The sequence below is a fragment of the Mirounga angustirostris genome, unplaced genomic scaffold (assembly GCF_029215605.1).
Source record: "Mirounga angustirostris isolate CCGP_5_RB_7025 unplaced genomic scaffold, mMirAng1.0.hap1 SCAF_6, whole genome shotgun sequence".
Taxonomy (NCBI): domain Eukaryota; kingdom Metazoa; phylum Chordata; class Mammalia; order Carnivora; family Phocidae; genus Mirounga; species Mirounga angustirostris.
The window spans coordinates 148,448,835-148,475,806 of record NW_026991714.1 but is presented as its reverse complement, the minus strand read 5'-3'; the positions used below and the strand labels follow the sequence as shown (position 1 = coordinate 148,475,806).

Here is a 26,972-nt window from a genome sequence, read left to right as displayed (position 1 = left end):
CAAAACAATATTGTCGATCACCACACTGGAATAACAAGGACTCAAGAATTTGGTTGCTGCATGTATATTTTAAAGTTGGAAAAGTGGAGGTATATGTTGGTACTTCAAACTTAGCAGTGTAGAAGAATGATTTTATCAGTAGCCGTGAACTTGACATTGAGGAAGTCTTGCATTGAAATATTTCAGGTAATAGGTAACTGGCAACTGTGAAAAGCAACATTTGATTTTCGGGGATAGTGAGTTTATGGAAGAAATGACTGGTTGAGGTGAAGTGGGGAAGGGAAAGGTACTAAAATGTTTAAGGACAACATTCAGTTTCTCTTTCTCCCTCCAGCAGCTGGTACAGGGTACTTGCACTTGTCTGTTGAGTGAGAAGAGCGTTAGAGAAAGTGCTTTAGATAAAGGGATATGCTTTCTTTCTTTTTTTTTTTTTTTTAAAGATTTTATTTATTTTTATTTGAGAGAGAGTGAGAAACAGCATGAGAGCTGAGAGGGTCAGAGGGAGAAGCAGGCTCCCCGCTGAGCCAGGAGCCCAATGTGGGACTTGATCCCAGGACTCCAGGATCATGACCTGAGCTGAATGAAGGCAGTCGCTTAACCAACTAAGCCACCCAGGCGCCCCAAAGGGATATGCTTTCTTGTTGGAGGAGCTATCCTGAGGTCAGGAAGTTGCTAATGGGATAGGGGTTGAGATGAATGGCAAACGCATTGGTTGCTCCTTTTGGGAATTTCTTACCGTGTGTGTGTGGTTTTTTTTTTTCTTCTTTTCATTGGCATGTTCAGGATGTCACTGATGGTCAGGTAAAAAACAATAAAGTCCTGATTTTTAAAAAAAATCTCCAAGCTCATCAAATTAGATAGAATAATTACATTATTTACTTTGCTGGTGCTTAACTAAAGTAGTAAACCAAAGCACTATCACCAGGGAATGAGGTAGCAATGGAGGGACAGGCATAGCCTTTCTTTTTCTTACTTAAATCTCTTAGCCACATCAGAATTCAGAGTAAAAATAATTGTGGTAGAAAGTTAATGTTATTTAATGCAAGTAGGATGATTTAAAAAAAAAAAAAAAAAAAGGAAAGACCAGCAAATGACTGTGTTGTTTCCTAGCCTTACTGTCCTACTGACAGGGTGTTTATGGAAGTCAGAGGAAGTTTTTGTTTTTGTTTCCTGGATTTTTGTTTGCTTTTTGTTTTGCCAGAGTGAGGGTACTTTTTTCTCTCTTTCTCCACTACTTTCTGAAACTTACAAGGAGTTGAGTCAAGGTAGAAAACGAATTTCCGTTTTTGCCTCATTTCCTCTTTGTCCTCCAGATCTGTGATGGTCTGCGCTCAAAATTGTTGGACTCCAGGAATGCTCTTTCAGCGTTTTACTCATTCTTAGTATAATTGGGCTGTAGGACTGCTGCTGCCCCCGCATCTGGAAAGTCTTCCAGGATTAGGTTAATGCCCACAAAATGCACCTCTCTCTCCTACTGGGGCCACTACCCAGTTTGGCACCTGGCCCTGTACTCTACTTTCTTGCAGTTTTCTCCCACTTTATGTGCATGGGTCTGTGCCTCTGATTAGATTAAATATTTTAGGAACTAAGTCCAGTGCTCCTTTTAGCTCATAGTGGGTTTTCAGTGTATACCTGATAATTTAAATAGGATAATAATAGAAGACAGGCTTTTAGTCAGGGATGATCGCATTAATTTCTAGCTATGCCACTTTGGAAAGTCAGGAGCTATTCCTCATTGGTAACTGGGAATAACAAGATCTGCAATGATTGTCTAACAGTTGAGTTGTGAAAATCAAAATCAGTGAAATGTGATTATAGATAGGAGTGAAAATATCTTGCATATTGTAAAGTAAATGTAGGTGGTTGTTATTGCAGGCATACAGCAAACGTATATTGAGCATCCATAATGTGTCAGGTACTTCTTGGGGGTTGCTCTTCATAAGGGAATAGGAAATGACCAGATGGATTGTGTGTGAGGGCTTCCCGGGCAAAGGCACAGAGTCACGAGAGAACAACTCTAAGAAGGAGTCCATTGTGGCTGGAGCAGAGGGAACTTAATAGAAGAGCATAGAAGGAAGTGAAGCTGGGAGGCAGATACGCATTAAATCAGAAAGAACCAAAGGAGTGAGATTTGTATCTTGAAGGTAATGAGAAGGATTTGGGTCAGTGACGTGATCGGTTCTCCATTTGAAAGGGGTCGCTGGCAGCCTGTGAATGACGGATTGGTGGAGAGCCAAAACTGGAGGCAGAAAAACCAAGCTGGAGATTTTGTGGTAATTCCATGAAGAAATGATAAAATAAGTGTGGTGGTTGGGAGGGCGGGGAACCAGGGGGTAGGGGCCTCTGAGAGGGTCCAAGTGGCAGGTCTTGGTGGTGTAGGGGGTGAAGAAGAGGGAAAAGCCAAGGATGACCGCCCAGGTGTTGGGGAATTGTTCTGTTATCGAAATCCAGAACACAAGAGAAGGAAAGAAGTCTTTTTCTTTTTAGGGAGTGTGAGAAATGCATCCATGATGAGTTCAGTTCATTTGAAATGCCTGTCATCTAAATTGAGATTTCCCTTAAGTAGGAGTCAGACATGTGGGTCAGGAACTAAAGAAAGAAGCCTGAGTCTTTCAGAAATTGAAGTTAAAATGTGAATGGTTTTCTCCAGGGAGATTATGTGGAATGAGAAGAGAGTCAAGGCTAGGACCGTGGGGTGCACAGCTATTTGACATGAGGAGGTGGGTGTGGTGGAAGAACCCAAGGAGACTGAGGAGGACTGGCCAAAAAGGTCAGCTCAAAATCTGGAAAGATGAATGAAGCAGAATCCCTGCTCTTGAGGGGCTCGTGCATTGGCATTCCCTGAAATTACATTTTCTTCCACTTGCCATAGAATGCACAACATACTTTATCAATCTGTTATTGTTTTATTAAAGTTACTGCAAAATGACTACCTGTGACTTTCTTAACAAGAAAGAAAATATCCTGATATTTGTGGTTTTTCACCATCTCCATTTGGAACAATAATTCAAGTAAAATGTAGCTTCGGGAGTTATGATGATGCCTCATACAAATGCTTTCTTTACAAACAAGTGGGCGAAAAGTTCACTTTATAAATGTTGGAGGTAAAATAACTATATTATCTTCCTAGGAAGACTGACAATAACCTTTTCTTTGAATTTCAGCTTTTGCTGGATCTCAGCAATTTGCCAAGGTAATATTTTAGCAAACTTTTTTAACTTTGCTCTTACTCAAATACTAGTTTTTAGAATATTCTTCAGCAAAACAGAACAAAACAGTATTGAAGAGCACTGAATGGCCCAGTCATTCGAAAGTCTAATAAAACCCTTGATTTACAAATGTATATGTGAGGAGTGATAGGTTATTATGATATGTAAGTATTGATTGAGCTTGGGAGATCTTCCTGTATATAAGTCTACAAAAATTTAAATTACCAGTGGAATGTAGGATTCTTAAATTAATTGTGCAAGATTGGTTATTCCAGCTGTATTTGGTATGAACCGATATTGAGTTAAAAGTGAATAATTTTTTTAATTTGAGTGTTTTGAAAAAGCCAACTGATGCAATTTGCTTACTTAAAATCAAAAGTCCACTTGTTAAAAGGCTGGAGATAAGATTTTTTTTTAAATAAATGCTGAACTTTCATCTTGTTCAAGAAAGATTTTAAGTAGATACTAGAAACCAAATAGGATGTGCTTTGGGGAGCTCTGAGCCAATTAAAAGCAAACTACGGGGTAACCTTCTCAAAGTCCTAGTAATGATAAGCCCATTGTTTCAGTTAGAGTATCACATGCCTGGGAGATAAAGTTTACCTATTAAATATTTGGCTGTAAGGCCACGTGGGTGATTACAGCCATGTTTTTCAGAAATTCTCAAATGTCTTTCTTTTCATACGAGAGCTACACTTGTTCTGTTTTGTGGTATTTCTTCCAGACCACCCCTGCCTGACATGTCCCATAGCATCAAGGATTCCTTCAGCCCACGGTGTTTCATCGTGAGCCCGTGTTCTTTGATGCCAGGAAGTGGCCTGGCACAGAGTGGTTAGGCATACACTGTACGCTTAACTGGGGTTAAGCTGAGATCAGGCTGCTTGACTTCAAGCACCTGCTCTCCCACAGATGAGCTGTTAGGAGCTGGATAAATTAAACCTCCAAAGGCTTAAATTTCCTCATTTGAAAAGTGGAAATAATAAAGTAAACCCTCACGGGGTCTTTAAGAGTTTAAATGCAATAATCCACACAAAGTGTTTAAGTACGTAGAGCATCTGTCACCCAATAAGCACACTCTGTAAAGGCTAATTGGTGGAATTGTCATCATTACCATTATTGTTATCAGTTCACCTTTAGCAGCAGCAGAGAACCATGCTTCTCCCAGCATGATGTGCATACCAGTTCCCGTCCACAGACTGTTACTGGTTGGCAGCGGGACAAGGAGCTTGTGCCAGAACGTGGACTGTGGCACTAATCCTACTGCTGCCTTGAGCTGACATTTTTAGTAGCAAGACGTCTTCAGTGAAGGAAGCAGTGAGTTGATTTACATTCAGTGCAAGCTCTTTATGTTGCCACAAATAAGCATTTTGAATGGAATTGGCATGGAATGTTGGATCAGTGATCCTGTTCTCTAAAAAATAATAGCCCTTTATCCTGCAGACAGTTATTATTCACTTGTAATGCCTCATTAACCTTCTCTGTTCTAAACATTATAATTATGGGCTACAGGGATATTGTTTATTAGTTGAGCAAATATTTATTGATCACATGGTCTGTGCAGAACCCTATATCTTATTCTGTAGAAGTTGTAGAGATGGCTCAGAAACGGATCTTGACTCTAAGACGTGTGTGGGGAACCTAGAGCAAGAGGACAAAGTGAAAATCTGAATAAATGTGTTGCGTACATGTAGCGAGTGTTTGCATTAGTCCTGTAGTGTGGTTCCAAAGGCTCCACGTAGACAGATGTCTCCTTTTGCTAAGCTGTTCCCATAAATGGCCAGAATTAATACTTTTTACTTTTCAGGACATACACTATCATAAGAGAGATCAGACTTCACTTTATGGAGGGTCGTGTTTCTCCTAGGAGGTTGAAAAATCTTAATAGGGAATAAGTGAGTTTGGGGACACAAATGACAAAAGTACAACTTTTTAAGATTAGTATTTACAGAAGACTCATCCTTAGGTTTGGTTTTGTTTTTTTGTTTTGTTTTTAGATTACTAATTCTGTTGGAACCTGTATATAAATATTTAATAATAAATAATTTACTGCTGTGCAGAATATAAGGAGACCTTAAATAGATACGAAAATATTTATAAAGTTTCAATACAAATTAGCACTGATTCTTCAAGAAAAAATTCATTGGCCACATAGTGTCAACACAGATTTGGGAGTCCTATAAAAAGAATAATTTTTTTTAAAAGGCAAGATATGTGTGTGTGTGCTTCCTTTTCCCCCAGAACGCTTTCCCTAAAGAGTGGAGATGAAAAGGGATTGGCTCTGAATTAGATCATAGAACAGGCAATTTTCATAGACCTATCAGAAAATGATTTAAAATGCTGAAGAAATGTTAGTTTTTATAAATCTTAAGAATTTTTGTACATGAAAATGATCTTTTGCTGGGCTTAGTAAGCCAGCTCATAAATAACCCCACTATGTGCTTCATCCTGCCATTTGCCTTAAGATGTTACCAGCTCTCCTGGAACTTGTTTCACTAATGACTTTAAGAACATTATAATTCTTAGTATTAAAAAGTACTACAACAGGGGCGCCTGGGTGGCTCAGTCGTTAAGCATCTGCCTTCGGCTCAGGTCGTGATCCCGGGGTTCTGGGATCGAGCCCCGCATCGGGCTCCCTGCTCGGCGGAAAGCCTGCTTCTCCTTCTCCCACTCCCCCTGCTTGTGTTCCCTCTCTCGCTGTGGTTCTCTGTCAAATAAATAGAATCTTAAAAAAAAAAAAAAAAAAAGTACTACAACATATCAAATCTAAGAGGAGAATTGTAAAAAGAAGCAAAAGAGTAAAACAATTTTGATCAAGAAATGACTGGGTAAGTTAGACCCATGGCATTTAAAATAAAACAGTTTCTTTAGCATACCTTTGGTGATCTGGTGCTGTCTGCTCTGTGAGCTCATCTGTACCAGAACCTTTCTCTCTCCTTTTATGTACCAGCCACACATCACATCTTCCTTCTTCTAGTTACTTGACCATGAGAGTAAGTCCGCATGTCGCAGACGATCTCCGTCCCCACCCCTGCTCTGCCTCGCCGGATAGTAAGCTCCGTGAGGACAGGACCCAGACCCGGCTGTTCTCTTTGTGACACAGGCCTGTTCGCAAGGTGGACACTTAGTGGGCGCTCAGGTCCTGGCTGAGTAAGTAAATGGAAGACCAGAAGTGTAGGCATGGAAGATGAGAAAACCTGAGGATAGAGAAAACCTATTAGATCATGAATAATATCTATCATAAAACAGACAGATGTTAGTCTTAAAAGTGGAAAATCCCTAAAGAACAGGAAGTGATTCAGTCATTAGCTCCTCAGCCTCTAATTGCTAATTAAGCACCCACGATATTTGGGCTCAGACTGTGGCAATTACCAAAGAGGGTATCGCTCCAGTAACAGTCTAAGCAGAGAGACCAAAAACACAGGGAAAGGATAATAGGTAGTACAGATAGTTGGGCAGTTGCCTGGTATGTAAGGACGTTGCTTTGTCCATATCGGTTATGGAAGGTCGGAGGCCTGGGGCAAGCGTGGTCCGCGCCTCTGACAGATCTCAGTGCGGCCCTGGTGGTTTCTGCACCATGACTCTTCTGAAAGAAGAAAACGGCCTTAATATTGAAAAAAGCGTGAACTGTGGTTTGGGTGTCTGATTCAAGGACAAACCAAGAACCTATACAAATATTTCAGTTTTGGAATCTGGGAATTCCCCCAGTTCAGGCCAGAGCCTTTAGGAATAGCAGGAGTCTGTCCTATCGTTAATGAAAGGGGACACAAAGTCACAGAAGTCCCGAAGGCGTAGTGACAGTAGGCCATCACCGGCATCTCGGCATGAAGTGAAGGACTAGGAGAAGGGGAGGAACTGAACCCTGAGGAGTTTGAAAGGACGTCGTCACTGACGCAATGTTAGGCAAACCTGGAAAAGTTGAGTAAAAATATCTCTGAAGTGCCAACATCATTCACTCAACAAATACTTACTGAATGCTTCGTATGTGTCAGGCTCTGTGGTAGACAGCAGTGAGCAAAAGGGACACAAATCCCTGCCTCATGGTGCTCGCCTTCTGGTGGAGGACACCAACCAGAAGCAAGATCAAGAGGTAAAATATATACTTTGTTGGCCTGTGGTGAGTGTCAAGGGGAAAGACCAAAGCAGGAAAAGGGGGTAGGAAGCGGGTCTGGGCTGTGGGGCATGTGGGTCAAAGCGTAGACAGGGTGGCCAGTAAGCCCTCACCGTGCTGACATTTGATAAAAACCGTTACGAGGAGAGGGAGCTAGCCCTTGGGACACCTGAGGCAAGGACATTTCAGACAGAGGAGCAGGCTCGAAGTCCCGAGGCCAGCCTGAGCCAGTGTCTGTGGAACATCCAGGGGGCCACGTGGCTAGAAGTGTGAGGAGCGAGGGAGTGGTTGGCAATGAGGCCAGAGCCGTTGCCCGGTCCAGAGCCTCCAAGCTTGTTGATCCTGTTAAGTGTTTGGGGTTTTCCTTGGAGTAAGATGAGGTGGGAAGCCAGTAGAGACTTGCGAGCAGAGGAAACATGAGCTGACTTTAACAGGGTCACTGCAACTGGGTTGAGAAGGGCAAAGAGTGAAACCAGGAGGCCAGTCAGGAGGCTACCACAGGGATCTCGGGGAACAGCTGCTCCCAGTGGTGCTCCACGTATTTTGAAAGTAGAACTGACATGATCAGGTTGTTTTCTGTTGCTCCTGCAACAAATCACTGCAAAGCGAGTGGTTAGTTATTCTCTTACAGTTTTGTAGGGTAGAAGTCCATCAAGGTTCTCGCTGGGTTAAGATCGAGGGGTCGGCAGGGCTGTGTTCCTTTCTGGAGACTAGGAGAGAACCCATTTCCTTGTCTTTTCAGCTTTTAGAGGCCACCCACATCATTCCTTGGCTCATGGCCCTCCCTCCATCTTCAAAGCCAACAACACTGCAGCCCTCTGACTATAACTGGGAAAGGTTGTCTGATTTCAGGGCTCTCAAGATTAGATTGGACTCACCAGGATAGTCTCCCTAGCTGGAGGGCTTTAACTGGGTGACGTCCTCAGTCCCTTTTGGCCTTCAGAGTACTCATTCCCGGGTTCTGGGGATGAGGACATGCACATCTCTGTAGGCTGTTATTCTGCCTAGTACATCCATTTGAAGGATCAGATGTGGAATTTGAGATCAAGAGAAATCAAGAATAATTTCAAATTTTTTGGTCTGAGCAATTGAAAGGAAGTCATTGACTTGGGAGGACCAGGTTTGTGGCTTTGGGGTAATATCAGGAGCTCAGTTTAGGGCATTCTAAGTTTGAAATGCCTGTTATATATCCAAGTTGGACGTGATGAGTCGGTAGTAGAACACATGAGACTGAAGTTTAGGGTGAGGATTGACAGCACACATAAGTGGGAGTCTTCATATGGGAGGCATCAAAGCTGTGAGGCCGCAGGAGGCCACACAGGCCCCATCGGATCTCCGCAAAGTCCTCACGTTGTACGTTTGAGAACTTGATAGGTGTGAAGAATGTATTGTTGGTAAATTGAACATGGAGAAAAATGCAGAAGAGGAACAGCGAACAGCGAACAGCGAAACCTAATCCAGAGTTTCTCAGGACAAATTTCACAATCTTGTCTTACTTAATCCCTTGCAAACTTTACCTTTTCTGTGAACAGTGTTTCTAGAATTAACTGCACCAGAACCAAGGATCACAATGACTAAGACATAGCTCATCTTACATCAACTTCTGATTCTTTCTTGTTGAGGTAGTTTCATGTTACATTGGATCTGTATTATTTTTCATAAGTGCTCGTTTAAAAGTTGTAATAGACTCACTTCAAAGGGCAGTCCTTGACAAATTATGCAGTCTACAATTTATATGGAAGAAAGCTTTGAAAAGGAGCAAACACCAACCTTTCAGATTCTTACAGTGGAATGTAGCTGATACTCCTAACACAACAGTTCTTATTAAATTTTATTTTGAGTGGCATGTCACCCACCATATTTGTTTTCCCTTACTGGTACTACTAAATTTGCCAAAGGCCAAAACATGGATCTCTTGTATGTATTTAATGACCTCTAAGAAGATACATGGGTCACGCCAGTAGCAGAATAAATGTGGAGAGGTGTTGTCTATCGTGAAAACTCCGCCACTGCCCCCTCTAAATCTGGGACTCAAACCATCGAGCAACAGAAAGTCCTCTGAGTAGTGAAAACAGATCATCGCGAACTTCAAAGTGCTGCCTCTCAGACTCACTGGATTCAATATAGAGCCCTTTGAGGCCACAGCCTTTACAAGTATTGTATCTGTCCAACAGGCCTAACTGGTCTCTAACATGCTGAGTAGGAGAGCAGGTCAGAAAAGCAGAGGACGGCCCCACTAGGTAAGCACACGGACCACAGTGTGACGTGGTTATCGAATCCCTGAGGAAAAGCGGGGCTCCAGACCAGTCGGGCCTTTGATCCCTGAACACTTTGGGGAAGTCTGAGGACATCATTCTGTTTAGGAACTGATGTAATGGTGACCCTGAGTCATGAAGAGAAACTTAGATTGTTTTAGTAGGCAGAGAGGCCTGGTTATCTGTTGCTGCCAAGACCAATACCCTGGAATGTAGAAGCTTCCAGAAGCGGTGACCGTGTGTTCCCTCTCACGGTTTTTTGGGCTGACTGGGTGGCTGTGGGTGCTGCTTTTGCTGGGTGTTGTGTTGGCTGGGCCTGTGGTCATCTGGAGACTTGACCTGGCTGGGACCATCTTCTGTGGCTTAACCCACATGGCATGTCTGTGCTTTCTGCCAGAGGAAGCCCAGCCTTGGTCTCTGCCCAGTGGCCTCGCCATGTGGCCTGGGTGGCTCACAGAATGACAGCTGGCAACAAGAGGGAGGGTTTCAGGCATGTGAATGCCTTGGAAGTGGTTCAGCATCACTTCACTGCATTCTTTGGATCATAGTGATTCACAGGGCCAGCCCAGACAAAGGGAAGAGGAAGTGGACTCCACCTCTCCAGGGGAGCAGTGACAGAGCGTGTGTGGTCACCTTTAATCCAGCCTAACAGAGAAGTTGGTGATGGAGCCGTACCGTGTACGTGTGTGTGGTGAAGGGGCCAGGTGACGCTTCCATCTCTAGAAAGATGACTGTTTGGAAAACTCGACTCTTTCCTGATGGTTCAAAGTGGTCGATACTTTATAAATAAGATTTTACTTTAAAAGATTATTGCACCTTTACGGAGTATTAGAAAACTAAGAAAAACATTTCAAGGGTGTTTATTTGGTAAAAATAATAGCTGTGTTTTTTTAGGTAAAACAGTTCAGAAATAGTACCTATGGCAATCACTAATCATAATAACAGCAATTTAATTTACATGTAGAAGGAGAACCTCTAGAAGGGATTCTAATGAGAATAAAGGGAAAATTGAATAGAAAACCAAATGTTAACTTCTCTTAAGCAGTGGAATTTTCTGATTCTTAGATGACTTCTTAAAGTCATCTTGTCCTATGATCTCAAGCCAGCGTGTTTCTTGGAGCTGTTCTGTGGATCTGGTCTCAGCCATGGGAGCAGCAAAGAGCTGCAACGTTAACCCATACTACATTTGTGTTATTACACCATTCTAATTTTGAAACAACTTTCAGAATGAATTTTGAAGAACGCTACCTTTGAGGAGCTTAAACATCCTTTCTCCCGTCCCTCTGGTTATTAATTTCTCCCTCTTTCGGCCTATTTGTGTGTGAGCTTGTAAAGTCTTGGTCCTGACCTCAAAGTATCCTTAACATGTGTTATTAACTGAAGCCCTGAGGAGGCACTCAACAGTTGTTTCTTGAGTGTGTGTTTCCCCGGAGCCTGACTTGAACAGTGAAGAGCCTTTTTTTTTTTATTACGTAGGATGAGGAGCTAGCCCTGTGAGCCCACTAACCATCTAAAGCAATAGTTAAATAAATGAGGTGCTGTAAAAAGAGTAATTTGACAATATCGTGAGTTACAGATTACGCTTTGTTCTTTTTTACTTGAGTTTCTCTGTATTTTTAGTTTTCACCTGGTTAATGTGAAAAGGGGCTTATTCCCAGCAATATTGATTGGATTTTAAAAAATCAGGATTGAAAGATCACTTACCTGACTTGTAGGGAATAAGTTACTGGTGTAAATTTGCCCTTGCTTGGGTAATTTCTCTTCTTCATTTAAAATAAATATTTTCTGGGCGCCTGGGGCTCAGTCGGTTAAGCATCTGCCTTCGACTCAGGTCATGATCTCGGGGTCCTGGGATTGAGCCTCATGTTGGGCTCCCTGCTCAGTGGGGAGTCTGCTTCTCCCTCTCCTCTGCCCCCTTCCCCCCAACTTGCTCTCTCTCAAATATATAGATAAATGAAATCTTTAAAAATAAATAAATGTTTTCTTCTGTTGTCACTTGAATTAGCTATTTTGGGATCAAGACCCTGGAATCTCAAGAAATGTGCTTGAGGCTTCTGGTTTGATTAAACAAACGAAAGACCTTATTAATAAAAGCGAGCTATAGCCTCCGAGGGGAAAAAAAATAAAGCCACTTCCGTCAGCTGTCATTGTAGACTGGCATAAGCAAATCTAAATGAAGTTTTTAAAAACACTCTCCTTTAAGCTAGAGGATTTCTTAATTAAGACAAAATAGACTGTCTGGTAACCAGGTTAGGGGAAGACTCCCTGGTCCTCAACAGTTTTCCCCGTCACAGGATCCAGCATCTGTTTTGTAGTGGGGTGAGAGACCGCGTGATAGAGCCTCACAACCACCACACCCCCGGCTCACTGTCGGCGCCAGTGCTAGAGGTCAGGCCAAGAGCACCAGGTCCAGTGTGGAACTGTCCCCAAGCTGGCCAGGAGAAAATTGCAGCTCATCAAACTTGAAGAGCTAGCCTGAATTACTCCTGGTCTCTCGAAGAGGCAGCAGAAATGACAGGCAGGAACCAGCTCGCAGAAGAAAGCCAGTTAACGCTTTTGTTTTGAAGGCCTGTGCTTTTTCTTTTGAGCATCTCGTATGTGTACCTGATTTTCCTTCTTTTGTTGGTGTGTTTGTAGGGTGGCGTATGGACAGTCATTTAATGTGCAGAAGAGCGCTTACGTGAGCTGAGCGGAGGCAGCACAGCAAGGAAGACCGGATGCGGATCTGAGGAATTAACTTGCGAAGACTTTGAGCTGAAGTCTTGGCGATTGAGGCGCCCAAGTTTGTATCCGTAGACTCTCAGCGCCGTTTGCAGTGGCTTATTGTCGGAACAGCTTGACCGTAGGATGCCAGCTACTTAATACTTAAGCTCACTCTTGGACAGGATGGAAGAGCAGGGACTGGGATGCCCAGGCTCTGCCTCTGAGAAACGCTACTTCCCCGAATCCCTGGATTCCAGTGATGGGGATGAGGAGGGGGTTTTGGCTTGTGAGGATTTGGAACTTAACCCTTTTGATGGATTGCCATATTCATCGCGTTATTACAAACTTCTAAAAGAGAGGGAAGATCTTCCCATATGGAAAGAGAAGTACTCCTTTATGGAGAATCTGCTTCAGAATCAAATTGTGATCGTTTCAGGAGATGCCAGATGTGGCAAGAGCTCTCAGGTGAGGAGGAGGCATTACGAAATGCCGTTCGCTTTGTGTGTTGCACTTTTTTATTACTTAAGTGCAATGTCAGTGTTCAGTTTTAGTAATGATATCTAAACCAGAAGAACCCAAAACAGAACAAAAAGAGCATTAGCAATTCAGGCACAACAATTAAGTTACGTTCCTAGTTTTATTTCTTAAAGCCAGCTGAGTAACCGTTAATTATACCTATGTGGATATTGTGTTCAGTGTGCCAGTAAATTTTCTCTAGAATGGTAGATAAAAATCCATTCAAATTACTTCATGGCTCGTATTACATTTAAAAGATACGATAGGTGCTATTTGCCTGCCACAGATTTGGGGATTAATTGTCATGTTCATGTGCCCAGCAGTCTGATGATCGCGAGGTGTTTGGTCATGCTTCATGGTGAAGCTGGTTAAATTACAGAAATTCAACAGCACAGAAAATTTTTATTTTCCAGACCATAAGAAATGAGTGGTCAAATATCATCCTGGCTCAAATACCATCCCTACATTTTGGGATCTAGTGTGGAGGATAGAATCAGGGTAGTTAATGAAAACATAATGTCCAGGCTGTTCTTATACCTGAACTTCTAGATTTGATTTTAGTAGTATCTGTATTTTGGTTTTTAAATTCTAAAGCAAGCAGTATTTTTATTACGAAACTCATGTATGGATTCTTGCAATGTAAGAATTAGAATAGACCATAAAGATAATCTGACAGAATGCCTTCATTTTTCAGATGATGAAACTGGCCCAGAGGGATTTGATAATTTGTGTAATGTCACACAACTTCCTAAACTGCAATTCCAAGAGTACTTTCTACTGTACATTACCATGTTCAGGTTGTTTGTTACCTCTGAGGCTTACTTGTTCTGACTTGAAGAGAGAAAGGATGGACAATAGGTGGTTTTTCTTAGAGCTGCCAATGTGGAGGGTTTGCTATGAATTGTTATTTGTTACAGTGAGTTGTTACAATGAATGCTTTTGGTTTGTCAGCAGGAAGCTACTGTTGAAAACTGGGTATAATAATCCTCATTTCTGTGGACAAATGGCAAGTTAAAAAATCATTTGAAGTTATTTTGCAGTAATTCAGACTTAGGAAAAGTTGCAAAAATAGGACAAAGATTTTCCATATGTTGTTCACCCAGCTTTCCTAAGTGTTAATATCTTACATTTGCTTTATCATTCTCTCTTTCCATGCACACATGCACACACAGACATACAGACATGTACAGTTTTTATCCTGAACTCTTTAAAAGTTAATGATATGATGCCCTTTGCCTCCAAATACTTAAAGTATTTACTAAAAACAGGGCACAGCCACACTGTAATTATCAAAGTCAGGAATGTAGAATTGACATTTCATGATTACCTAACGTACAGATACTCAAATTTCACCACTTTTCCTACTAATGTCCTTTATAATAAAGTATTTTTCTGGTCTAGAACCCAATCCAAATTACATTGCATGTAATTTCCATTTCTCTTTTCTCACCTCTAATCTGAAACAGCTGCTTAGTTTTTCCTTGTCCTTCATGACCTTGACATTTCTGAGGAGTACCGCTAGGTGTTTTGTACAACATCTCTCAGTTTGATCCTGTCTGACATTTCCTTAGGATTAGATTCCAGTTACGCATTTGCAGCAGGAAGACCACGCAAGTGCTCTGGTGTCCTCAGTGCATCCTATCAGGAGGCATAATAAGATTTCTCCCCTGACGTTAATTAAATTTGATAACTTGGTAAGGTGGTGATTGTCTTGTTCTTCATCGTAAAGTCACTGTCTTCCCCCATCATTTAAAAGCTGTGGGGAGATTTGCGTACCCATTGCCTACTTGAAGAAATAAGACACTGTTATTCTCAGAGGCTGTCTGTGTGGCCCTTCCCCGTACTTTATCCTCTTTCCTCCATAAAGTAACTTGTATTAATCATTTCTTGCTTTCCTTTATAGCTTTACCGTGTTTTTTGGTTAAAAACGCTGTTACTTCGGTTAGCCAGTTTTTCACTATTAAATGAACATATTGTGTTCTTCTGAGACCAGCTTGTCTTGCCCAGGTGTTACTGATATTCAGCCATAACAGTGATGCTCTAACTTGAGTCAATCAGACTCACCTGGAAGCCTTCCAGAACCGACTTGCCGCTTCACCGCCCCCCCGCCCCCCCCCCCCCCCCCCCGCCTCAGTATCTAATCCAGTAGGTATGGGGAGGAGAGCTGGGGTGGTTAACAAACCTGCAGGTGATGCTAATGCTGGTGGTCTTGAGAAACCATGCTTTGAGAACCACGGATGATTCTGATGCTTTATAGCTGGGCTTCCTTTGTTTTTCCTTTTAATGACATCCCATTGTGAGAATATACCAGTTTATATATCCATTCTCCTGATGATGGGCACTTGGGTTGCTTCCAGTCTTTGGCTATTCCAACAGTGTTGTGTTGAGCATTTTTGGTTGTTGTTGTTTTTTTTGTTTGTTTGTTTTGTTTTTTAAAGTAGGCATAGAGCCCAATGCAAGTCTTGAACTCACAACCCTGAGATCAAGGCCTGAGCTGAACTCAAGAGTCAGACACTTAACCGACTGAGCCACCTGGGTGCCCCATGATGAGCATTTTTGTATAAATCTTCTGTTAAATATTTTCAAGAGTTTTTACACAATGGAGTAAAAAAAAATGTGTTTCACTTAAAAAAAAGTAAAATAAAAGATATGGGGAGATACTTAGAGACTATATAAAGTACGCTTCTCGTCATGCGTTTGCCTACTGGTTTTATTTAGCATCCTTAGATCATTCTTTGACATTATTACACTGGTGGTAACCAAATTGGTGATTTTTCTAATTCTGACATTCCTTTTACATTTAATATTTGGAATTCTTCTGAAAAGCTAAACTTCCTCTTTGTTATTTATCTGTTCATTTATTTCAATGTGGGCTCATAATTCTTCTATGGATTATAATTCATTACTCAGCCCATTTATTTTGTTTCTCAAATTGTCCCTGATATGGCCTGTGGGAACCCCTTCAGGATGACTCCTGTGTCCTTATGACATGCCCCCTGGTTCTTGAGCACTTCTTTGCTCTTTCCCAGTAAGACATTTCAGGCTCCACTAGTGTCTGTTCCAGTCTTAGAAATAGCCATTTTTCTCAAGGAGCCCTGCTTCCTTTTAGTGGAGAATTGTACTTAGAAACCAAGATGGGGACACTAAGTGGCATTGTCATCGGCTTGTCATTGCTTCCAGGCCCTGTCAGTTAACAGAGCAAGGAAGTAAATGTGTGGGGGGGATGTATGGCTACCCCCTCTCGATACCTCTAACTCTGCTTCTCTGTCTCTAGCTCTGTTTCTTTCTCATGTATTTGTCTCTCTCTACATATTTATCTTTCTCTGTGTATTTTATTTTATTTTTAAAGATTTTTTATTTATTTATTTATTTGAGACAGAGAGAATGAGAGAGAGAGAGCACATGAGAGGGGGGAGGGTCAGAGGCAGAAGCAGGCTCCCCACCGAGCAGGGAGCCCGATGCGGGACTCGATCCCGGGACTCCAGGATCATGACCTGAGCCGAAGGCAGTCGCCTAACCAACTGAGCCACCCAGGCGCCCTCTTTGTGTATTTTAAAAACCACAAATTCATGCTGATGCCTCTGGTTCCATGTCCATACCACAGGGTTCATTGTTTTTGCCCATTTCCCATGTGTAACTCTGTTCTCTAACTGTGGGAAACCTGCCACTCATTATTCGCGATAGCTTTACTTGTTCAGTCTTAGAAACATGCTCATAATGTAGTTTCAGAATTGCTAGCCCACACTTTTGGCTAAAAAAAAATTAAATATATACTTCTTGAGTTTTCTTTTAGAATTTGTGATCTTTAAGGATAAGGATTATCGGGCGCCTGGGTGGCTCAGTTGGTTAAGCAACTGCCTTCGGCTCAGGTCATGATCCTGGAGTCCCGGGATCGAGTCCCACATCGGGCTCCCTGCTCGGCAGGGAGTCTGCTTCTCCCTCTGACCCTCCTCCCTCTCCTGCTCTCTGTCTCTCATTCTCTCTCTCTCTCAAATAAATAAATAAAATCTTAAAAAAAAAAGATAAGGATTATCATACATTTGTAATATGTTAATACCTAGCAGTGGTTTCTCCTGTCATCTTTGACTTCTCAACCATTTTCACAAATAATGCTTGTTTTCTGTTAATTGGGAAGTCAGTGTGTATCGACAGGGTGGCAGAAATCAAAATAGTACTCAAATGATGGGAAAATGGGCCAATTCTAAACTAATTTAAATACTGGGAGCATTGGTGGTTTTCTCAATTCTGGAAACAACCTGGTTATTTTTTACAGAGAGCTTCCAAGACTGTTTTGTTCTTCAGAGTTTTAAGCCTTTCAAACAAAAGTTTGTCTTTAGACCCAAGCCTTCTAAAGAGGACCACAAATATTTTGCAGGATCCTAAAAATTTCATCTCTCTTTGGTCCAGCTGGCGTTTTGTGACTGCCCTAGGGAAAATGGGAGAACCTTTCATATATTTATAGAGCCTTTTCCTATTGCCTTTTTTGGGGGCAGCTTTATAAAAAAGCCTGAAAGAGAATGAAATATTTTTAGAACTATCTATTTTACTTGCGTCTCCTCCTCTAGCTTTTGTCCTGAAATTTCCCAGGAAATGGATGGGTTAGTGAGGTGGATAAGCACGATGTGCCTGAGACTTCACCTATATTAAGAAACTATATGGTACAGAACATCTCCACCCTGTTAATTGAGTAAACATGCCGACCATTTTCTGCTGGTAGATTCTACCTGTGTTCACTCCATGTCGAGATATGTACAAATTATGATATCCAGGGACATGGGACGTATAATTCAGAAGGGGACCCACTCCTCAGTAATGTATCCTGATACAGTACCTCACCTCGGGTAGCCTTAGGAGCATGCTCAGGCACAGGCACTTTGCAGGACTGTTTTTGTAAGGATTCATACCTTTGGGTGAATCAGTGGTGCTGAAGGTTCCTTCCAACTTTTGGATTCCCTGGTTGTGGTACTGGAGTAAGAGTGAGAGATCAGAGCGTTGGCACTGGCTGCAGCCCCCGTGGTCCTAGAAAGCGGAGGAGGAACCGGGCTGGCATGGACAGAGGAGTGATGGGAAACGGGGGCTTGTGGGGGCCTTTGGGACCAGGGTGTATTAACAGGAGCAGCGTGTGTCTCATAGATGACTTTTGTCTCGCTTCATTTATGCACATGTCCATTCAGTGAGCTGAGACCGTCTCTGGCAGTGGGTGCAAGGCCAGGGAGCTCTACACGGATGTGGCTGTCCTCTCGCCCCAGTGGCAGCCGTGGGCCCGCACACGGATGCTGCTGCTGCTGCCCCGGATTGGGCCCACCTGCGGACCCCGGGCCCCAGCCCTCCCAAGCCCAGCCGCCGGCCTCCGGGCCTGTTGCCTGGAGGATGGAGCGTCTTCGCTTCACTCGGAATTTGGACAACTTGTAGAACTCCAGCCACTAATTTAAGCTGATGAAGCCTTGATGTAGATTAGATTCTGCTTACTCAGAGGACTCCTCTTACCTACTCTCAGGCTGCAGATGGGCCAGAGTCCTGGTGATCTGCTTTCAGGCAGGAGACAGGAGCTGGGGACGCACATTCTTACTGTGCACTCTAACACCGATTGCCCTGCACACCCCAGAGGCAGCTGAGCTGGGCTTTGGGACAATGCGGGGGCATGCTTCAGGCTTTAACACGCTTGGCACGTCACATGGTCCAGGAAATGGCATTTAAAAAATGGGCTGAGGGAGGGATGCCTGGGTGGCTCAGTCAGTGAAGCGTCTGCCTTCGGCTCAGGTCATGATCCCGGGGTCCTGGGGTCGAGCCCCGTGTTGGGCTCCCTGCTCGGCGGGAAGCCTGCTTCTCCTTCTCCCTCTGCCTCTCTCCCCCCGTCAAATAAATAAAATCTTTTAAAAAAGAAGAAAAAATGGGTTGAGGGTGTTTGAAACAATTGTGAGGTGCGTTCTGAATGAAAATATTTGCAGTTGTGATTTCTAGTAGGTAGAGTTTCTAGACCAAACATACAAATTTGGGGGTTGTCTATTGCCCAGACTCCCAGATAAGTGTGTAAATAGGTTTATTTTTGTCGTGTGCTAAAAGAGCAGTTTCTGTTCTCCCCCTAAGTGGCCCGAGGTGACCTCTGAAAGTGGTTCGCTATTCGCTTGACCCAGAAAACCCTACAAAATCATGCAACTCAAGAGGTTCAAGTCTGCGTGTTCACTTGAAGAACACACGTGAAAGTGCCCAGGCCATCAAGGGTGTGCAGATCTGAAAAGCCACCAGGTAGTGAAGGATGTCATTTTGCAGAAGCCGTGTGTGTGTCACTCCATCGCTGCTGGTGGAGCTGGTCCGCGTGCCCGGGCCAAGCGGTGGGCTGCACACAGGATCGGGGGCCCAAGAAGAGTGCTGAAAAATGCAGAGAGTCATGCTTGAACGTAAGGGTTTAGATGTCGATTCTCTGGTCATGGAGCACGTGCAGACGAACAAAGCCCCCAAGATGCGGCCTGGAACTTACAGGGTTCGTGGTTGGATTCACCCCTACGTGAGCTCGCCCTGCCACACGGAGTGATCATCCTGACTGAAGAAGACCAGATTGTTCCCTAAACCAAAAGAGGAGGTTGCGCAGAAGAAAAAGCTATCCCAGAAGAAACTGAAGAAACAAAACCTTATGGGCCCGGGAATAAATTCTGCATAGAATAAATGCAAAAAAAAAAAAAACGGTTTCCTATTTTGTTCACCAGATTGTACGGCTTTTGCTAAGTTCTTTTTTTTTTTTCTTTTAATTTTATTTGACAGAGCACAAGCAGGGGGAAGAAGGAGAGGGAAAAGCAGGCTCCTCGCTGAGCAGGGAGCCCGAAGTGGGGCTCGATCCCAGAACCCTGGGATCATGACCTGAGCTGAAAGCAGACACTTAACCGACTGAGCCACCCAGGTGCCCTTTTGCTAAGTTCTGAAGTGTTACTTAAGGCACAAAGCGGCCTAGTACTCAGTGTTTCTCTCTACAAAGAGTAAAGCCAAATGATTTATAGAAAGCTGTAGGTAGTTAAGCTGTCCAGGTTCTTGTGGTAACAACTTATAATATGTTCTGGATGCCAGGGGGCAGGGGACCATCTTCCGCAGAGAAACCATAGAGGGTGAACTCTCGAACAGGTGCATAACTCATTGGTGAGAGGCTAAGGTATATTGGGACAAAGAAAAAGCCACTCCCAGAGGGGAATCAGAATCAGGCCACAGAAGGCCACCGTGTTTATTGTTGGCACAGAGAATGCAGGCATGCCCTGTGACGCTGTAATTCTGGTGTCCCTGGAAATGATGAAATGTCCACATTTCTAGCAGTTGCTGAATCATACTTTTTTCAGCCAATACTTGAGTTTGCTAAGGTATCACACTTGACAATGGGCCTTGGCTGGCTTAGTGATTCAGAAGGTGCATAAAGCCAGAGGAATTGTACTGAGCAGGACAGGTGAGTTCGTATTTCCTTTCCTGTGCGTGAGCGTCACTCGCTGCTACCGTCCGTGTGTAACTGTTCCCGCAGGGGCTGTGCGTCGTGGGCAGTCAGAGCGACACTTGAGTGGGCTGTCTGCAGTGAGCCGTGGCTTGCGCTCCACCTGTCATTCGGCTGTGTCAGCAAACATCCCCACATTAAGCACAGTATGCATGTGGCCAGTCTTTCACTGGTTATTTTAACGGATATAATTTAGAAGAGCTGTTCCCACTTCTCAATTAATTTTTTTGCCTTGTAGGTGAAATAATTCGCTCAGTTGTGGAGGGGGGCAAAAAAGGACAATGAAAGACTGTTGGATTGTTATATTTATTGCACTTCCGGACCTATATGACATTTATACCATTATAAATGCCCTATAATAATCTAATCTTGCAGCATTTGTTTATATGAGTAGATAGAAAAGAAATGCAGTCAAAATCCCCATCAGTAGCTTGGGAATGTGGCCCGTAATTGTTTGAATCATGTAGCATTCCAGACTTTGAAAGCCAGCTATCCTGGATCGTAGCATAATAACCATGTTGAATATATTCAGATGTTCTAGCGAAACTGGATGGCGTAATTTCAGCAACAGTTCTCCCTGTGTAAAACAGTGCGGGTGGTCATCATAGTGTTGTGTGTCGACACTGTCGTTAGCCTGGAAAGAGTGATTAATTAAACATGTTGACAGCTGAGAGTCTCGCGGCTTCCATTGCCACCTTTGTATGAAGATGCTTGGAAGCACCTGCGTGTGGTGGAAATTACGCTAGACGAGAAGCGGGAGGATTGAGACCAGTTCGGGCTGGGCTGCACACTGGCAGTAGGACTCAGGCAAGGCACCCTTCTAAGACTTTGCTCGTGTGTAAAATGAGAGTGTGGCCGACGTGCCTTCCAGAGATTTCCTCCAGCTCTGAAATCCTGTGATCCCTACGCCTACCTCGAGCTCCGGCCCCTCGGCGCTCCTGGCCTGTTTGTCAGTTGCTCTCAGGTTAGCCACACCTGGATGTGCACCCTTAACAACCCGACCTAACACTTTCCTCACTCGCGAAGGTCAAAGGTCGTCTCCCTCCCCTCCTAGCTCCTCGCTCCCTCACAAACGCACCCTCTGCCGTTTAGCTTCATTCATTTTATTTTATTTTACTTTCCAGTTTTCTATTCTTGATGGTTGGTGATACTCACCCTACTATTCTTAGTTAGAAATCTTAGAAGATTTGTTTCTTCTTATGCATAGTTACTCAGCTTGTGAGTACTCCTCATGCTTTCTTTGTAGTTAAATGTCCCTTGGTTTTATTACTTCTCAGTTCTGAGTCCAAGCCTTTTCCTTTTCTTCCTCTGATTATTATTACGATATCCTTAACCCTCCATCCATCCAAATATTTATTATCCCTCTTATGTGTGTCAGGCCCTCTGTTAAGGATTGGGGAAAATATGAACCACACACACCACACAGCTTAAGGACTCTCCAGTCCAGTGGGGAGACAAAAATTCAAACAAATGGTTTTATTTTATTTTATTTATTTGAGAGAGAGAGAGAGCATGAGCAGGCTGAGGGGCAGAGGGAGAAGCAGACTCCCCGCTGAGCAGAGAACCTGACTCCGGGATCATGACCTGAGCCGAAGGCAGACGCGTAACCAACTGAGCCACCCAGGCGCCCCTCAAACGAATGGTTTTAATACGGTTTTCACAAGAATGATATTTAAAGTCTCAGCCAGGCACCTAGAGAGTGGACCGTGATATGAAGGGAATCAGGTTAAAAAGCAAGGGTTTGGCAAGAATTAAAAATTACTTGCTAGGGAATGAGGGGACAGAAAATTTGGGTGGAAAAAAAAATGAAAAATTTATGTCAATTCCCAGTGGGGTGATCTGGTGACGGTGAAGCAATTCAAGGTAGAGCATACAGAATCATAGGCTTTTAAAATATTTTTGGAAAGTATAAGGAATTTGTTCATTCATCAAATATTTATTGAGTAAAATTACTTGAGATTATTTGGTGACCAAGATAGACAGGTCTCTGGTCTCCCAGAGCTCATAGCGTGGCGGGCCGGGTGGACCCAGGAACAGACCAGCAGCGGCAGGAAGGGTCATCAGTGTATGGTCGTTGGATAGTGCCCTATGGGATCTAAGTAAGCCTTGTGGAGCAAATGTCCCAGGAGCTTAGACTCGAAGGTAACTCATCCCTTCAACCCATTTTATGGAGAAGAAACTGAAGCTTAGAGAAACTGTGATTTACAAATAACAAACTAGTTGGGGCGCCTGGCTGACTCAGTCAGAAGAGCGTACAACTCTTGGTCTCAGGGTCGTGAGTTCAAGCCCCACCTTGGGTGAAGAGATTACTAAACAAACAAACCAAATAATGAACTAGTAGCAAGCCAGGCCTGGAAGTCTGGACTTTGGTCCCTGGAGTACCTCGTCGTTCCCTGCTGTGCCCTGATTCCACATTTTCTGGGTGCAGTACCTTAAACCTTCATCTTTCACAGAACAAAGTGGGTGCTGAATAAATTACTGATTAGTTTTCAACCTGTTGACAAGGCTGACACCTATCTTAAAATGAAGGAACTACATTTGCACTATTAATCATTAGGGATTAGCATTCTATAGCAGTTCATTTTGGAGTTACTTATGATTTCTGGTTATGTTTATTTTTCAAATTATAGTGAGGATTATAATCTAGGAGTTCTATGATGGCTCTACTAAATAGCACATCTCAAAATAATTAAACATGTTAAAACCTTTTAGTACCTTAGATCTATTTAAAAACCCTCTTGGAATGATTTATTTTAAAGACACATGTAAGAAAGCATGGCTTACTGACAGTGCCTAAGGTTACAGCATACAGATGAAACAAGTACTTTCTACTCTACTCATTATTGCACAAATGAACTTGATAAAGCCAATTGCTCTATAATACATTTTCAGTAAAAGGATTTTTAATATAAATGACTCAACAGCAGCCTTGGAATTGACTCTTTCCAAATCTGGATGGATTGGTTGACTAGCTCAGTGAGCTTATTTTACATTGTATTTAGCTGTTAAACGCTGTGAGATTTCCTTTTAGCTTCTGTTACCAGGGAAATGTTGAGTAGGCTTATCTGGTTATTTTGTTATGATCATTTAGGTTTAAATGTGCATGCTTTGATTTGGAGTCACTATTGTTCATCGAAATGCTATTTAATATTAACATTGCTTAAAACATAGCAGTTGATACCAGAAGCCATATTTTTTTAAGATTTTACTTAAATTCAACCTAGTTAACATACAGTGTAACCAGAAGCCATATTTTTGATGGAGCTCTCTTGTAACCAGGAAGAAAATAACAGCCTGTAAATACATGAGTCTTTTCAGAAACCCAGCTGAGGTTAAAAATCTTTTTTTTTATTTTGCTTTTATTTTTATCTGCATTTTTTTTTCATTTGGAGGAAGTCAAACTCTCCCAGTCCCTGCTAACCCTTAAACTTTTTAATAGGAATGATTCTGTGCATAAGCACAGATGGTTCAGATTTTCACTGAGTGAGATGTAGCGTAGCCCCCTGGTGATTCACTGGTGGAAGAAACAATTATGTATAAGATGAACCCTGGTCTTTTGGTGGTTCTCCCAGAGGAAGCTGATCCTGTCTCATTTTCCCCGTGAAAGGTTCCTCAGTGGTGCGCCGAGTACTGCCTCTCCATCCACTACCAGCACGGGGGCGTGGTGTGCACACAGGTCCACAAGCCCACGGCGGTGCAGCTCGCCCTCCGCGTGGCAGACGAGATGGATGTGAACATTGGCCATGAAGTTGGCTACATGATCCCCTTTGAAAACTGCTGCACCAGCGAAACCATCCTGAGGTGGGTGTGGGGAGCTTGGGCCTGCTGTGCCTGATGACGCTCGGCTTGTGTTCTACCATCCTAGAGGAGCGTGTTCTTGTGTTCTACATTTTAGACATCTATAATGTGTCCTAGTAACGGGCCGCTCCGTCTCCAGCCAGACGTGCACTGGCGGTTTTCCTACACGGACATCATCAGGGATTTCTTATCTAAACTTCTTCTGTATCTCCCCATAATCCTCAGGGAAAAGGTACGACTTGTTAGGTTGGGCCCAAAGGCCCTCAAGCTTGGGCTTCTCAAGCTCCTCATGATGGGTCCGTACAAGTTATCTGTGCAACAGCCAAGCTGACACATACGTGTGGTCCTCTTGTGCCCCTGTGCCCTCTGCTTGGAATGCCGATGGCTCTTCTGGGGTTGGCTAATTCCTTCTAGGCATGCAAGACCCCATGCAAGGGTCACCTACTCCAGGAAGGCTTCCCTTCACCCTCCTGTACCGTACCTTAGAAAATACTCGGCCGGACCTCTGTAAAACCTGGTACCAGCCTCCACATGGCAGGTTTGATCAGTGTTTGTCTAACTCTACTTTTCAGAGTTTTACAGGTTCCAAGGATCCTTCTCAGTAGCTACCACAAGCTGAGGGAGAAAGGCATCTTTTTATCTCTGTTTTTAGCTTCACTGTGAGATTTCCTTTGCACAGAGGGTTCTAAGAGCTTAACACACAGAGGAAAAGAGAAAAGAAAAAATATAATTGAAAAAAAGCAGTGCTCTGGGCCAGTGTTTCTCAACAAGTTTTATATCATAGCCCACCTAGAAAGTGAACATATCTAACAGCACCCCAAGGAAATGGTCCAAGCTGCTTGGCCATCCCAAGGGCTTCAGCTGCCCCAGGCACTGCCTGACCACTCCAAGGGCTGAGGAGACAAGTGTCTTAGGAACAGTATATTCGCACGTCTGTAGCTCCTTTATGTGACACACCGTTGGGGAGGCTCTGCTTTAGTGTAACAGGGATGGTATATATGGTATGGTGTGGTATGGTACGGTGTGGTACAGTGTGGTATGGTATAGTACGGTGTGGTGTGGTGTGGTGTGTCGTATGGTATGGTGTGTGGGGTGGTATGGGGTGATATGATGTGATGTGGTATGGTACGGTGTGGCAGTGTTGTATGGTATGGTGTATGATGTAGTATGGTGTGGTGTGGTGTGTGGTATGGTATATGGTGTAGTATGGTATGTGGTGTGTGGTTTGGTGTGGTATGGTTTGGTGTGGTGTGGTGTTGTGTGGTACAGTGTGGTGCGGTGTGGTATGGTGTGGCGTGTAGTACAGTTTGGTGTGGTACGGTGTAGTACAGAGGTGCTGGCTCTTGCTTCCTCATATCCCCAGCATCTGACATGCTTGTTTCATAGAGAACATTCAGCCAATTTGCTAGTGGAAAGAAGGAGTAGTGCCCTCTCCCAGCTGGCTAGAGAGCCTAGAGCCTCTAGTGGTAAAGTCTGGAGACTTTTCCCATTCAGAAAGGCCATGCGACTCATTTGGTTAGTACCAAGCTGCTTTCCTTCCAATGTTTATCTTCAAAAATGGAAGCTACAGGTCTTCGGGCTAGTGTTAAACCGTAGGGAATCTTTCCATCAACAGCGATAGGACTTGAACTTCTTGGAGATCTGTCACCTTCTGCTTTTATAGCCATGGTGTCCCCGAGTCATCAGTTTCGTATATATGCATAAACTCTCTATTATGCAAATGATCTGTGAATGATACAGATTAACTAGGTTAAAACCTCCCTGCTGGAGTTGGAGAGGGCAGGACATCCTGACCCAGAAGGAGTGAAGGATCCCCAAGCTTGACAGATTCATTCTTTATCTTTTACATTTTGAAGTGGCCTTTCAGATGGTCATGGTATTAATTAAAGGACAACTCTGACTATAGTCTAAAGTTAATATAGGTATTTTTATATCTTTAATGCCATCTGGACTTTGAAAACCTTTTGGCAGGAACTCTTGGATGTAGTCACTTTTTAAATGAAATATTACAGTATTGTTAATATGGACCAAGTATATATTTGTTTTTTTAGAAAGCCACAGAGAGAAATAATTGTAGAGAAATCTAGTAATGTTGTCAGAGTAGGTCGAAGACACCTCTCTCGGCTGGGACTTGGCTTCCATGTGATATTTTTCTGGAAAGCCCTCCCCCCCCACCAAGCATTCGATCGTGACAGCCAAAGGAAGGGCTACAATTTACGTTGACCTCTTTTTAGTTCCTATCTGCATGTAGCATTCCCTCTTAGTAAGGACAACAGCTTTCAGCTGTGGGGCTGCTGAGGCGCAGGTGCACGTCGGGAGGCAGTGGGACTTGGTGGCCTGCCGTGGCCCCGACAGGTTCTGCTTCCTGCTGCCTTGGCTGGGGGGCCTGGCCCTCACACTGTCGTTTGTATCTGCACTTTGCCATTATTCTCGTGGCTGGGAGACTGTTCGTTCTTCTCCAGGCTGACAGCCCCCAGCCGGTGCAGAGTCAGCAGGTACTGCGGTTGATGCTAACAGAGTTGGAGTCACAGCAGAGAGGCTCAAACTAGTGAAAAGCCGTATGATAAAAGAGAGTAGCTCCCCCATCTCCCTCCTGGTATTCTGTGCTCTGAAGAGGAGGCAGCATGGCTGTAAGAGGACTGTCCCCACCACTTGCTCCCCTGAGCCCCTCACTGGCCACCTGACCACTCCGGGCTCAGGCTTCCTTGTCCGTAAGATGGGGTGCTTACTCTGCCTGCTCACAGGGTTGTTGTGAGGGCAAAACGAGCTAATCCGTGGGGCTGACAAGTGTGAGCACCTTGTACATGTTGGCTAAATTTTCATTATCTAGGTAAAGCGGAACCAGATTCATTTTCTTAGAGAACTATGCTAACCATAATTTTTAAAAAGCTCAGATTGAATAGCTATTTAAATGA

At 43.5% G+C, this 26,972-nt stretch overlaps 1 protein-coding gene across 4 annotated transcripts in view; it reads left to right on the top strand.

The window, feature by feature from the left end:
* DHX32 (DEAH-box helicase 32 (putative)) overlaps positions 1 to 26,972 on the top strand; it is a 50,733-nt gene that overhangs the window by 1,764 nt on the left and 21,997 nt on the right. The window contains exons 2-4 of one of the 4 annotated variants that reach the window (XM_045879056.3): positions 3,165 to 3,193; positions 12,210 to 12,740; positions 23,867 to 24,060. In XM_045879056.3, coding sequence (XP_045735012.1) covers positions 12,459 to 12,740; positions 23,867 to 24,060 — 476 coding nt within the window. In that variant the 5' untranslated portion in view covers positions 3,165 to 3,193; positions 12,210 to 12,458. The remainder of the gene's footprint in view (positions 1 to 3,164; positions 3,194 to 12,209; positions 12,741 to 23,866; positions 24,061 to 26,972) is intronic. The other 3 variants (XM_045879057.3, XM_045879055.3, XM_064595446.1) reach the window with 3 other exon arrangements.